At 42.9% G+C, this 14,743-nt stretch overlaps 1 protein-coding gene across 1 annotated transcript; it reads left to right on the plus strand.

Annotated features, from left to right (window-relative positions):
* The first annotated feature begins 11,070 nt into the window (after nucleotides 1-11,070).
* On the plus strand, nucleotides 11,071-13,447 carry IL22 (interleukin 22). Its single transcript, XM_071748914.1, has 5 exons — nucleotides 11,071-11,293; nucleotides 12,073-12,138; nucleotides 12,235-12,378; nucleotides 12,777-12,842; nucleotides 13,251-13,447. The coding sequence occupies exons 1-5, from the start codon at nucleotides 11,090-11,092 to the stop codon at nucleotides 13,362-13,364; spliced, it is 594 nt and encodes a 197-aa protein (XP_071605015.1). The 5' UTR covers nucleotides 11,071-11,089; the 3' UTR covers nucleotides 13,365-13,447.
* Nucleotides 13,448-14,743: the final 1,296 nt, after the last annotated feature.

A 14,743-nucleotide genomic window follows, 5' to 3' on the forward strand; every position in this document is an offset into this window, starting at 1 on the left:
AGTATTGTTTTTTATCTCAAGGCTTTTGGAGATTATTTTGTATTATGCACTTAATACACAAGTCATAATTGGTCGGGAATTTACTACTGAAAGGGAAACTGTGTGTAACGGCCTCTGTGAAAATTGCTGGGTTTCCTCTAAAGTGGTGGCTTTATAGTGGAAAATGTAATGGCTAAATATGGAAGTATTTTAGTTTAGAAAAGACTATTACTGCAATGTATGAATATGTAGACACATATTCATTTATGTGTCTTGTAAGCCCTTGTAAAAAGTCCCACCCCAGTTTTCCTGTAGGCCCCTTCAGGTACTGGAAGGCTGCTATAAGCTCTCCCCAGAACCTTCTGTTCCCCAGGCTGAACAACCCCAACTCTCTCAGCCTGGCTTCATAGCAGAGGTGCTCCAGCCCTCTTGATCATCTTCGTGGCCCTCCTGTGGACTCCCAACAGCTCCAGTTTTTCATTCTTGTGCTGGAGGTTCCAGAACTGGAAGCAGAACTTCAGGTGGGGTCTCATGAGAGGAGCAGAGGAGGAGAATCTCCTCCCTTGTCCTGATAGCCACACTTTTGATGCAGCCCAGGATATGGTTGGCTTTCTGGCCTACATGTTGAGCTCATACTGTGTCCAGTTCTGCGCCCCTCAGTTCAGGAAGGGTATCAAGGTCCTGGAGCAGGTCCAAAGGAGGGCAACCAGGCTGGTGAAGGGACTCGAGCACAGATCCTATGAGGAGAGGCTGAGGGAGCTGGGGCTGTTCAGCCTGGAGAAGAGGAGGCTCAGGGGAGACCTCATCACTCTCTACAACTCCCTGAAAGGAGGGGGTAGCCAGGGGGGGGTTGGTCTCTTTTCCCAGGCAACTCTCAGCAAGACAAGAGGGCACGGTCTCAAGTTGTGCCAGGGGAGGTTTAGGTTGGACATTAGAAAGAATTTCTTTACGGAGAGGGTGATCAAGCATTGGAATGGGCTGCCCAGGGAAGCAGTGGATTCTCCATCCCTGGAGATATTTAAAAAGAGCCTGGATGTGGCACTCAGTGCCATGGGCTGGTAACTGCAGCAGTAGTGGATCAAGGGTTGGACTTGATGATCTCTGAGGTCCCTTCCAACCCAGATGATTCTATGATTCTATGTTGAGCTTCTCTTCAACTAACACCCCCAAGTCCTTTTCCTCAGGGCTGTTCTCGGTTTATTCTCCACCCAGACCCAGATTGCCCCGATCCAGATGCAGGATCTTGCTCTCAACCTTGTTGAACCTCATGCAGTTTGCACAGGCCCACCTCTCAAGCCTGTCAAAGTCCCTCTGGATGCCCTCCCTTGCAGCATGCTGACCACACCACGCAGCCTGATGTCATCAAAAAACTTGCTGAGGGTGCCCTCAGTCCCACTGTCCTTGTCACTGACAAAGATGTTAATCACGAAGACAGTTTTCCATCTGAACAGATTTTAATTTTTCCTTGAAATGTCCTTATTTATTTTACTTTTGGACAGAAGTATTTAAGGGAAATGTAGGAAAAATACCTTTTTTGAGTAGTGTTAGGGCAAAGCTTTTGAAGGATGCTCTTCTGTAGTCTTAAAGGCAGATGAAATTTTTTTTACTCCTTTCTGCTGTTACTTAGTTCAAGAGGATTTTTTGTTCTGTTTTTTTCAGTATTTCATACCATCTTCCAAACTTGTTTCCTGTTGTGTTTCCCAGCCAGCTGAACATGGAAAAAATGGTTCTCTATTAATAATTACAAATACATGCTGTACAGCAAAAGTACATTGTTTTCTGTCAAGGAAATCTTAAAAGACTTGAAGTGGGGAGACCAAGCAGACAAACAAGGAGAAGGCAGTTGCTAGTCAGAGATAAATCTAAGGCATGAACAGCCGTGGGAGCTTGTTGACTTAAGGTCAAGATTTACAGAACTGGCACAGTAATAATGGACCTAGTCAGTAAGTGTTGAATGTCCCAAGTTGGGGTGTACCTCTTGGGTGAGTCTCACTGCTGAGAATTCTCTACTCTCAATCACAGGTGCAAGTACCTAAGCCCACAAGAAGCAGACTTGATTCTAGTATGTCACTTCCCAAAAACTTCCTGTCTTGCCAGGTAATAAGCCTGGCTGTGGGAATGAGAAGCAAGTTCTCAGTTTCTTTTAGTGTTTTTTTTTGTTTTGTTTATTTATTTTTTTTAAATAAAAATTGTTGGTGTTCTTGGGGTTGGAAAAAAAATCTCCCTCTTCCCAAAGCTGTGCTCTCTCTAGCAGCATGCTCCTCCTCTCTCTATAGCAAAATCAAGGATGGAATGACTTCAGCACCTTTTGAATGCCCTTAGACACAAGAGTTTTGAGAATTTTGCTAAATGCTTACGGTAGCAGCCCGGGAGTATCTAGGCACTTGCATCCTTTTATGGTTCTGGGCTTCCATTTCTTCTGGAACATCAGCCTTTTCTTCTTAGAACACTGAAATTACACATGAGGCCCTGACTTGAACAGTTTGAGAAGAATCAGTTGGGGTTTACCAGCTCTGCAGGGAAATTTGGGAGAACATCTCTGATTGCAGATAATCCCATCCAAGTGAAAAAAAATCCTGCTGCAGTGCATTAGTTTTGCGATAACATTTTGCTGTTACTTCAAAATGTTAAAGTCTTATTGAGGTGAGTTCTGAAATGTAATGTGAAGTATATAGTGTCATTAACCTGACAAATGTAAGCAGTCAGTTTTCTTTAGTCATCAGAGCTCAATGGCTTTTAAGGAAGGTGTAGGCATCATGGCATTCTTTTGGGACATACGGTCTGGATGACATCCAAAGGCCATACAGTGCTCTTCCAGTGATACTTCATCGCCTTTGGGTATGTTATGAAGGGATTTTTCAGCCTTTTTGATGAATAGTTTCATATTTCTGCTGTGTTGCTCATACAGATACCTATGTAGTGATTGAAAATTTCTCGAAAACAGGTTTGCCTTCCCCAGTGCCTTACAGGCAGCCTGAGTTCCCCCTGGACCTAAAGGCCACAGTCTCAAACCCAGTGTATGTTGCAGAAACGTTAAAGGAAACCAAGTTACTTACCAGCCACCACCTTTCTCCTTCACTCACTCTTGGGGTCCAGGTGCTCAGATGTTTTTCTCATCTGACTCTTGGTGTTACCACTTCCTGGCAGATAGCAGTGGGATTTCCAAATGCTATCTGTAATACTCCATGGGCAAATTTTGTAGTACTTGAAGATGGGGCAGGAAGCACAGCTTCTTGAAACAATTTAGTGTGTGCTTATTTGCATAATGCCATTTTCCTTCATTACATCTTCCTGCAAGGCTGAGCTGGCATGTAATGTTCTGGCATCAGAGCCGTTTTTACCGTCTGTGAGAATTTGTCAGCAAAGAGCCTCATCACCATCTGATGCAAGTGGATGTTTTCCTGTGCCCTCATTGACCATTTTTCAATGTAGCCTGAAGCAAAATTGTTCCATTACCCAGATGCACACAAATGTATGGTAAAGAAAACAAGCTGAATGGTTCTTTTCATGTGAAGTGACCTAAATTAATGTTCTGACTCCAGCAGTTACGCAAACCGTTGCAGACAGGAGCCTTGGGAAGAAGGGGGAGGATGGTGGAACTGGGATAACTCTTTGGGGTGCAGTCACTTGTTTGGCTTTTCTCTGTACCAAAACCTGGTGGGAAAGTGTTAATGACAGCAGTCATCACACTGAAAGCAAATGAGAGTGAGCAGTGGATGGTACCGAACCCCAAAAATCCAGTTTCTTAGAAATCTATGTTTTGCTTTTTGATCTGAGTTTAATACTGTGATGAAAAAGGACACCTGGTTCCATGTTAAAAACACGAACGAGCTTCCCAAATATTCTGGTATTTCATACAGTTCATCTGTGTTGGATGTGAGCTGGCCTTGTGAGGTTTCTGCTTCACAGGGTGTGTTCTAGAGGAGCCTGCAGAGTGCCTGAGCTGTGCCTGGCAGAGCTGGCCTTGTCATGCCCAATGTGCTCTGTGTGGGAATTGTCCCGAGAAACTCCAAAGGACAGCACTTGGTCCTGCAGTGTCTTGTTAGGGTGGAGGAGTTCTGAGAACTGCAGAAAATTCACCTGAAGCCTGGCAGTCTTTTGGGAAGGCGAGCAAGGCCTGATAGTGTTTACAGCTTACACGCCTTTCGTGGGATCGTTTATTCCATTTTTGGGGCTGGATTGAAAGTTTCAGTGCAAAAGCACTTAGTTGCTGATATGAACTTGCTCTTTGCAGGGGGACTTGGGTGGTAGAGTTGTGGCAGTAAGTCCTCCTTAGTGCAGACTGTTCTTCTGTGGAAGGGAAAAGGACACCTGAAACTTCTTACTTCTTCCCACTTTCTTTGGGGGTCTTGATAAAGTATTCTGGTGAAGCTTTCTAAATATTTTACGTTTATGCTATTTTGCCTTTCCACTGCCTTAGTGAGCTGTGAAGGTGTCAAGTGGACCTCAAAGCTTTTCCTTTTAACTGTATTTATATCTGGTATACACACATATTCTGAGTGTCTCTGTGAACGTATCTGTGTATGTATGGATAAATAAACATTTTTTTGCTCAAGGTGACCATGTGCTGGCATGTCTACAAAGCAAATACTTCCAGACCTGAAGTAGAATAGGAATGGCTGAGGGGATCCAGAAAGCCCAGAGATCTTTTTTTCTCCCTTTCTACGTCCCTTTCTTGTTGCTGGGAATCTGTGGGATGCACCCTGTTCTGGAGAGCTGGCTGCCAAGATCTGGCTCCAAGATCTTTTGTGCAGATGGGGGAAACCTACTGAGGCTCAGCCCCTCTTACCCCCCATTCCAGAGTGGTTTCAAGAGTGCCCAGAACAGCGATCTCATGGAAGTGTGCTCTTTGTGTTGCCAGTGGAAAGCTGGCTCCACTCTGCTTATATGTTTTAGCTTGCATGATGTGGCTAAAACCAGATAACCTGGGGAAAAAACATTCTGATTGCTAGGCTGTAATGATTTTGTTTGGTCCTCTTTTTGGCCCTATAAATCTCACTTTCCTGACAATTATCCCACTCCCAGCAGGGAACTGACTCAGGGACTCTCCTGGGTGATGGGCAATAGCGTAACCTGGGGCTGGGGAAGGGCTGTGGCATGGGCTGTTGGCTTCCTAGGGATGGATACTAACTAAAAGATCACTGTCAGCAACATGGAAACTCACCTGCTTCTCTAGCAGCCCTGTTATACTGAGTAAGTGAGCAGCCTGGGACTCACCTTCAGGAGATGATGCTGAACACAAAGCCTCAGTGGAAGTGCTGGTATATGTGCAATGTGTGGGCATAAGTACTTCACCTTAAATAATGATGCTTGCCTTCAAAATGACCTCAGCTCAGGTTGGTGTGTGTTTATTACATGATAGAACTGATGGTACTTCTTAAATCAAGGTGCAGAGCGCTGGGGCTGTTTCTTACTCTGGGTAACTGACTGTCGCTGAATTTTGGGTTATAAACCAGCTTGCAAAAGTCTGTTCCCAGTTAGCATGGTTTTCTTTAAGATGCACCATGTCAGTAATTCCACTTTGCCATGCCACTGAGTCACTGCTGTACAACCACACCACGTTAACAGGAAGCACAAAAGTTTCAGTTCACCTGATCTGACTACTCGCTAGACAGAGCTGGATATATGTAGGTCACTGTCTAAAGTGACAGAGTCTCAAAATATGTGAGTGATTTTGCACTCTGCAACCAAAAGAACCATCTGGTGGAAGGGCTAACAGCAGTGCCTTTGGTGGCATCAGGCCAGGTGCACTGAGATGGTCTGTGTTATCTTTTCTCCTCTCTACATAAGCTGATTACTAGCTCCCATCAGTAAGACTTGTTAAAACTCTTGTTTATGGTTTTCTGGTATTGGCAACAGTTGTCTGCAGAGGCAGGGCCACTGGGCTAACATCTGCTGCACTTCCATTGACACTGTGGTTTGTTTTTTTTTTTATTTGTTTATTTTCATAATGATTACTGAAACCTCTTGGTACTGCAATAAGAGTTACCACAGCAGTGGTCCTGGTGTAACAGTAGTGACTGTATATTGTTGTCTCAGAATGTCTCAAGTTGGTTTTCTCTTGGAGCTCCACTACATCAATGTTTCTGATGCAAGAACAAAGTTTTTTAACCCAAGAATGCAGTTCTTGAATTAAATGCAATTAAATATAATTCTGGTTTCCTTCCACTTACAAGTTTTATGATAGGAAATACCAATTTTAGGAAGGTTATTGTAGAGCATCTTCCACTTAGGAGACCCAGAAACTATGTAAAAGAACCAAGTGAAATTCAGAAGGAAAGGTGTTTGAAGAAATAGCAGATACATAAGCAAAAGTGTTCCTGTCAAAGGAAATGTGTTACTCACTGTGTAGCAAAAGTGTTACTGTCAGCAGAGGCAGGTGGATCGTACATTTGCTGCAAAAATTCTGAGTCAGCAATGTCTGTGCTGAGATCTGACACAAGAGCCTTTTCCAAAGTCCCCTAACACTCCCCAGCTAAGCAACTTTAATAATAACAATGCCACATCTCCTCCCAAAAGATTCAGTGTCTTACTCAACATCAAAGCTATCATAAAAAAGTGCAAAAATATAGCCATCAAATGCCCTTTGTCCCCTCTCAACATTTGTGTTGACAGAATTTCCTCCATAGAAAATTAGTCCCTTCTGCCATTCCTAATGATCCTGCCCAGAAAACACTTGCCTCTGTACTAGGATGTTTTCATAATGAATGGCTGAATTACAAAAAAAACTTATTTCAAATTTCTCTAAGGAAGAATCAACTTCTATTACTGATATTTCCATTGCTGGGCAGAGAGTTGACCAAAAGAAGGCTCCACTGGAGTACAGTATTGGTTACTCACCTGTGGCCTCATTCAAAGTAAGAAGGAAGTGTCTGTGGCTTTTGAGGCAGATGAGGTGCAGAGTTCCAGTCCTCCTCACTAAATCCTCTGTCTTCAATATGGGTCAAGAAGTCATTGTCGAGAATATTCAACCACTACGGTTTCTTAATGAATTAGGGAAACTCCATGTAAGTATAGTTTAGAAGTTTATTGTTGAGGTCAGTGATAGAATAGATGTTTAACTCTTGAGACAGCATCAGGTCAAAAATACAACCAGTGAACAATTTCATTTTTTAAAAAGTAATTAAGCTTAGAAAACAAAAAATTAATTAAGCTTCTATAGTTTAGAAGTTTATTGTTGAGGTCAGTGATAGGATAGATGTTTAACTCTTGAGACAGCACCAGGTCAAAAATACAACCAGTGAACAATTTCATTTTTTAAAAATTAATTAAGCTTAGAAAACAAAAAATTAATTAAGCTTCTATAGTTTAGAAGTTTATTGTTGAGGTCAGTGATAGGATAGATGTTTAACTCTTGAGACAGCACCAGGTCAAAAATACAACCAGTGAAAAATTTCAATTCTTTTTTAAAAATTAATTAAGCTTAAAAAACAAAGCAGAGGGTACTTTATAGAAGTTTGGAGGTCTTTTGGTAACTTTTAGTTAACATAAAAACATAACAGGTGTATTTTCTTGTAAGAATTTTGTATTTTAAACAGTGTTTCTAGCCTCAAATATTTAAAATAATATCAAACCTAGAAAAAGCCATAAAATTAAAAAGGAAAATTATTTTTTCTTTTCCCTTTTTCTTTCCCCCCAGGCCTGGAGAAGTATATTTGGGTTATTTTGGTTTGGTTTGTTTTTTTGTGGGTTTTTTTGTTTTGTTTTGTGGGCTTTTGTTTTTGTTTTTGCTTTTGCTTTTTGTTTGGTTTTGTTTGTTTGTTTTTTCTTTTGCATGGTTTTATGAAGAAAAGCTTGGGACTATCATGTATCACAAGACATCAGCAATTCAGGCTCAGAGAGTAATTATCAGTTCTCATACCACTTGCTAGCATACTTGACCATATTAACATAGGAAAGAACTGGTGAGAAAGGCTGCTCTCTCAAGACCTGTTCGTTAGACGTATTTTTTTCCACTTTATTCTTTCTCCCCAAAGTAAGACTCAGAAGTGATGGTTTCAGCCAGGGTACCACATTCTGAAACGCATCTTTCCTTCCACTCATCTCTTCTGCCACTTTTATGGTTCAGAGTAGACAGTCTGGGAGGGGTGCCTTGCTAAGCAGTTTCCCTGAGTTTCACCTTCCATGGTGGTTTAAACCTTTATTTTTCAGAAATTTATTTTAGTTCCTCCTCAAACAAGAAGGAAGATAAAGTCTTCCTCAATTACAGAAGAAAAGCCTTCAATTTCTTTCTGGAGTAGTTGAGGACAGGAGTAACATCCAGTGGTACTGCAGTTTTGCAGCCTCCTCTTTCTATAGATGTAATGCTGGATGTGCCATGGATGTAAAGCTCCCATCCAGGGTGTGTTGATCTCATCAGAAGAAGTGACAGAAGTGACTTTTTACCTCCTGGTCGTTAGTCCATCTTATAACAGAAATAGCAAACCCAGGGAACTGGAGGCAAATCTTCACTTCCAAAGTATCTCTTGATTGCAGACACGACTGTGGCTACCCCATAACTCATTGGTACAGCCAGGACCAGCAGCCATCTGATGGAATGTTCATTTTCTGAGCTGGATCAGACTCATAGCAAGCTAGAGGGATGAAAGATAGGTTGTTATAACTCACAGCTGCAAACAAAAGGTTAAATAATGTGAAGGCCTTAGGAATGTCATAAAAATCAGATTTGGAAATACGGATTAATAAACTGCCTTTCAACATTTCAGTGTCATACCAGAGGCAGGGAAGTAAACTAAGCAAGTGAAATAATTTTTTTAAAGCCTTAGAAAGAGGACATAAAAGGTAGTATAACTGAGAAAGGTGGCTAGAAACATAAATGGAGGAAAGAAATCCTTATCAAGTCTAACTTAACATTTTTTGTGAAAACAGGTATGTCCCAGGGTATGCATTCTACTATTACTACAGAAGCAGAGACAAGAGATCCTGCAAATTGCATAAAAGAAGGCAGAAGATTTAACAGAAAATTCCTCATCCTTCTGCTTAATGTTGTTTCAATATCCATCAGGAGGCTGTGGGAAGCTTGAGACAAGGTGGGCTCTTCACAGCAGTTTGAACAGATGCAAGTGGCCCAGCACCTGCTTACCCAGGTCATGAACCCTTTCCATGGGATCGGAGCCATAAAAGGAGGTCAAGCAAGTTGAATCCATGGCTCAAAAAAGTAAGTGACCAAAGAGGTGGAATCCAGAAGCGTGGGAGGACAGGGGGTCTGGACCAGGAGGGGGTCTCTGATCCCTCCTCAGTAATGGCCAGAACATCCATTCTCAGCTTTTATGTTTGGGCTTGGGTCTTCTGCTGGATGAGCTGGTGGAGAAGTGCAAAAAACCTCAGTGAGAAGCAGATTGTGGTTATTAGACTGTGCTTAACACCTGGAGAGGAATTGGTGGTATTGCACTTCAGGGGATGCCAATCCTTCAAAGCAGTGTCTCTGTCTGGGTTTCTCCATTAAATTGGTCTTTAATGTCTGTCCTTTTGGCTAAGTATAACTCAGCCTCCCATCTTCTCATTAACCTGCTTCCCTACTGGGCCTATTAGGGTGGCAAAGAAAATATTATGGAAAATAGTTTATAAACATGGTCTTGAATAGCTTTGTGCTACATTTGGCACACAAACCAGGTTGTCAGCATCTGGGGTCCAGACTGCTTTCTGCTGCCTGCTACAAGGAGGATTTTGGTGAAGGCTGGGCATGGGAATGAGTGGGATACCCCAAGAAGAGGGTCTCAGGAAGGAATATAGTGTGATGGCTCCAGGGTGAGACAGGCAGGAATATGTGCTTGAGAGCTGGGCAGAGCTGATGGGACAGATATCTGAGGGCAACTAAAGGAGGACTGAGGCATGGAGAGATGAATCCATGTGCAGACACATCAGGGGAGGCAAAACTGTAAAGTTGGATCCAGCCAGTCTTTAATGCTCCCTTTTGGATTAAGGAAAGGAGCTGGGCATCTCAGCCTAAAAGGTAAACCTGATTATGGTTCTTGCCCTGAGACCCTCACCACTAATGGTGAGGGAGACCGGGACATCCCTGTTCACTTCATAGGCAGAGCTGGAGCCTTCGTTTTCCAGGTCAGATTTCTTGCATTTGTCACCTGTGTGCCCCGTGGGCACTGAACAACCAGAAGTTTGCATTTGTACCAGTTTTGCATCCTCATGCATTACCATCTCAGCTGGGTTGCAAATGACTCTAAAGAGAGCACAGTTTTCCTTTAGTGCTCTGCATAATATTTCAGGCTGAAGGTGCAGCACCTTCCTCAGTAGAATAGAGTCAGGAATATAGAAATCACCTGGATAAGGAAGTGTGTGAGCACAGCTCTGGTCATTATACCCAGTTGCAGCTGGAATATGGGTAATTTTTTGGAAAATGGGAATTTGGAGATCGGGGATGTTATAACTATAGGGTTGGTCCTACCCAGTTTCTGTTCTCTCAGACAGGATTGCACAGGGATGAGCAGGTGACTGGTGACTCCAGTGGGTGACTTTTGGGGAAGGGTATTTGCAGAGTAGGAGCCATTGGTGGTCAGTGCTTTGGGTCTGGTGTGGTCTCTGTCCCCTTGTGGATAGCACAGCTGTGAGCCAATCTTTTACCACAGAAGGTGAACAAAAATGTATACAAATTACATTATCTGCCATAAAATTGCCTACCCAATTAGTATGTTCTAAGCAGGACAGAAGGCAAAAACCCATAAACTTCTGAAATATTTTTATGCAAAAAGAATTCAGGATTCCTGACCTAGAAAAGCCCCTGTTTTGCTGCATTAAAAATTTGGTTTATTTTATAAGAAACTAAGATTACAATGGCTACAAAGTTGTATTTGTGGGTTTTGTAGTGGTTAGGTAGTTCTCAGAAGATGATACTGGAAAGTAAGAGACTTGCTGATGTCATTTTTAATTCACCACCAGTCACTGAAAAAAAAAAAGCTGAGAGAGATGTCACTGGCCCTATATAAGGTGCACTTCAGCTCCTGCAGAACACATCAAGAATCACAGCAAAGGTAAGGCTTGCAGCCTTTGTGCCTCTCTCACTTCACTTGCCCTCATTCCCTGATGCTAACACTGCTCTCTCTCATCAGTCCTGAAGTTGCAACCTGCTAAGACAGAAAGCTTTGGATCTTGAGCCATGGCATTTGTGGAAACCCTGACCAAGAACTTCTCAGGATGGGTCATCTTCTGCTGCTGTTGCTGTGTCCCTCTTCTTCTCACCAGCCCTCTGCCTCTCAAAGGAAAAGGGGTGGCTTCTACCACCCCTCATGGCTGCAAGCTCAGCAAGAGTCACTTCCAGCCACCCTACATCAGGAATGTCACCTACACCTTGGCTAAAATGGTACAGTAATCCATGTGTCCTTCATGGTGGGGTCTGAGGATCTCCTTCTCTGCCAGTACCCTGGCTTTGTGCCTTTGGCATTTCTCTCTTTCTCATACTTTTCTCCAAAAAAAAAAAAAAAAAAAAAAAAAAAGTGTATTTACAGTAAGGCAGAGCTTGGGCTAGTGAAGTGGGTCTGTTGTCCTCCTCTGGATGTGTAGCTGAGGGGAAATGCTGCTTCTCCTCCTCTGGCTCCTCCTGGCACAGCACAGCTCCTTCTCTCGAGGAGAAGAGAGCTGGGACAACTGTGAAACATGAGCTTAAATGTCTCTGTTTGCTCAGGCCATTTGGAGCTGGGCCTGCCCAGGCAGCTCCTCAGGCATCTTACCGTGCTCTGCTTGGGCAGGTTTTTGGCTGCTCTTACCATGGATGGGTCCTCCCTGGTGTAGACCATCGAGTGCTGCAGCATCTCCCAGTGGCACTGAGGCCACTGCCTGGTCAGCCACTTGTGCCATCTGATTTATTAATCATAACTGCTATGGCATTTGACATTTAAAAGGGGACAGGAGTTCAGACTTATGCTTATTTATTTTCCAGTGATGCTGAACCTGAATCTCCCCCAGTTAATTAAGGGGACTAACAGACACAACATCCAAGCTTATCTACCTGTTACAGGCTGCCTATGGTGCCCATTCCCTTATTTCACCTGCATGATTATTGATAAAAACCTTAGGGTTTCTTATTAACTTTTAGGTAAGGTCCTCAACCCCCCTGACACCTTTTTTTTTTTTTCCTCTCAGGCCAAGGCCTCAGACCACGACACGGACAACAGGTTCATTGGGCAGCAGCTCTTTGTTAACATCAAGGTGAGCCTTACACAAGGAGGTTGCTCTTTGTGTCCTTCTGCACCCCTCACTTCTCTCCTCCTATGCTTCACTGTGACCTCTTACTTGCACATCTAGGAAAACAACCGCTGCTACATGATGAAGAGGGTTATGGAGATTGTAGTGAAAGATGTCCTTGCTGAGGCCAAGAAGCTGTACCCAAATGCTGAGGAGGTGGCAGAGTTCTTTGCACGCCTGACCAAGGAAGAACTGCGCAGCTGTGTGAGTATCACGGTGTTCCCTTCCCTTCCCTTCCCTTCCCTTCCCTTCCCTTCCCTTCCCTTCCCTTCCCTTCCCTTCCCTTCCCTTCCCTTCCCTTCCCTTCCCTTCCCTTCCCTTCCCTTCCCTTCCCTTCCCTTCCCTTCCCTTCCCTTCCCTTCCCTTCCCTTCCCTTCCCTTCCCTTCCCTTCCCTTCCCTACGTCTCCTTGTCGCTGCTCCTGAATCTCAGAAGGCTGCAAACAGAAGCAAAAAGGCAGTGATACAAAAGGAAGCCTCAGGTCAAAGCTGTCAGACTCGAGGTTGTCAGGAATGTGTGAAAAAAGGAAAAAAAAAACAAACCACATGGTTGCTTACAGCTGTCAGTGTTGTGTCTGATTGTTGGTTTTTGGTTTGTTTTTAGAATTCTTCAGGACATAAAGAGCGCATTGAAAAGAACCTTGGAGAAATGAAAAACAAAATGAAACAGGTATGTTTTTTTCCCAACACTGGTTCCAAACTCCAGTTATTTAGTTGGATTAAAGTTGACCTAATGACAAAATAAACTCTGGAGATTATTTAGAAGATAAAGCTCAAAGAGGCATTAAATTAGGGATTAGTGAAGTGCCGCTTCCAGCCTTCCTTCGCTTGTCCTGTTAATTCTCTGCATGTGTTATGGTAATCTCAAATTGTCCTTCAAGAATCAGGTTGCAGGGAATTGTATGTGCTAGTCTGGGTTTGAATGAGCCAGTTTAAATTTTATGGTATAATGGCTGTAATAGAACTACTTGTGCTAAAGTAAGAAGAATAAATTCCTGGGTCAGTTTCTGTGATAAGCCTCATTTAAGTTTTCTGAGGTATATTTAGATATTGAAACTTACATCCTGCTCTTTTCTAGTTGGGAGACAATGGAAAGACTAAAGCCATTGGAGAACTGGATTTACTGTTTGACTACACAGAAGATGCTTGTACTGATACCCCAAAGAGAGGAGGGAACAAGAAGAAAAACTGAAAGAATTTCAGATCAGCCTTGAAGAGATGTCACCGAAAAACTCCTGTTATTACTCAAATTGATTAATTATTGTGGAACATGCCCCTTCCCCTGCTTCCCCCTGGGATGCAGTATATTTTTCACCTGTGCCAGAAAAAGCAAACTAGGAGGGAACAAGCAGGATGCCTACTGCTGCCTTCTTTGAAAATGAAAACTCCAGGACAGTGTTTGCAGCTCCATTTCAATACACAGCATTAGTTATTTTCAAAGGCTCCTGTCCTCCTCCTCTCATTAGGAATAAGGCAACTATTTCTATATTTTATATGCTGAGATATGATGCCTGTGAATCAGCTTTGGTCAAGGGAGGCACTGATATGTAGCCAGGATGTTTTGAGCCTTTTACTTGGAACTGTGTCTTGCATATATTGCCCCCTTCTGACCTTTAGCTGAAAAGCTGGTATTTCAGAATATTTTTTTTTGTCATTCATATTTAATGGTAACTTATTTTAAGGTAATAACTATACAGTACTTTTATTTATATAGATTAATTAAAAAAATATCCAAGGAAATGTATTTATGAAGCTGTACTAACCGTAGAGGCTTTTAAATGAACTACGAAATTAGAAACGCTGCGTAATATTTATATGCGGATGGATTATTTTATAAATGATTACTTTTAATTTATTATAATAAATATATTGGTCCTCAAATATCACCATTACAGAGCTTTTACTTAAATGTGGGAGAAATTGGAGTAGATGACCTCTAAGGTCCCCTTCAACCTAAGCCATTCTATGAGATGGCACATGTACCCTAGGGGCTGCTGGGCTAGTGGGATCCTTCTTGTATGCAGAAAGGACGCAAGTTTGGTGTGGGAATGTGCTTTTTTACCATAAAGCTGAAACTTCAACTTTTGACAGGCCAGGGCTTAATGAGGGGCTTCTGCGTTAGCTTTTCCTGTGAGGGGTAGAGGTAAAAACACTCATGAGAGTTACTTGGTTTAGTTCATGGATTCTGCCTCAGTACACCTGTGGACAAGATCCCACCTAGAACAGCTGCTGGTGAAAAGTTCCAAACTGCCCACCTTGGATTAGACGAGATGGTGACAACCAACCAGGCAGGAGCTGCCACTGAAAACTCTGAGCTTTGGGTTCTCACTGCCCCAGGGCAAACCGAGCACAAACGGTGCTTTGCAGCATCAGAGATTGGAGAGCACTGCAGAAGTGCTCAGTGCCTACTCTCAATAGAAGACCCCAGACAGAAAGAAAACCATGAAAAAACAAGTCACTGAAGAGCAATTTAATCCATCATTATTGTGTCCTTCAGCTCTGCTCCTGGGCAGACAGCAGAGTTGCTCTGGTGGAGCCAGGGACATTGGTGGTTCAGCCAAGGTTAAAGAG

The sequence above is a fragment of the Heliangelus exortis genome, chromosome 1 (genome assembly GCF_036169615.1).
Source record: "Heliangelus exortis chromosome 1, bHelExo1.hap1, whole genome shotgun sequence".
NCBI classification, from domain to species: Eukaryota; Metazoa; Chordata; class Aves; order Apodiformes; family Trochilidae; genus Heliangelus; species Heliangelus exortis.

Bases quoted from the DNA above. Each gene is read 5' to 3' on its own strand.
- IL22 (XM_071748914.1), top strand. From the start codon at position 11,090: ATGGCATTTGTGGAAACCCTGACCAAGAACTTCTCAGGATGGGTCATC. The intron at 11,294-12,072 runs GTACAGTAATCC...TTTTCCTCTCAG, and splicing joins CCTACACCTTGGCTAAAATG to GCCAAGGCCTCAGACCACGA. The intron at 12,843-13,250 runs GTATGTTTTTTT...GCTCTTTTCTAG, and splicing joins TGAAAAACAAAATGAAACAG to TTGGGAGACAATGGAAAGAC.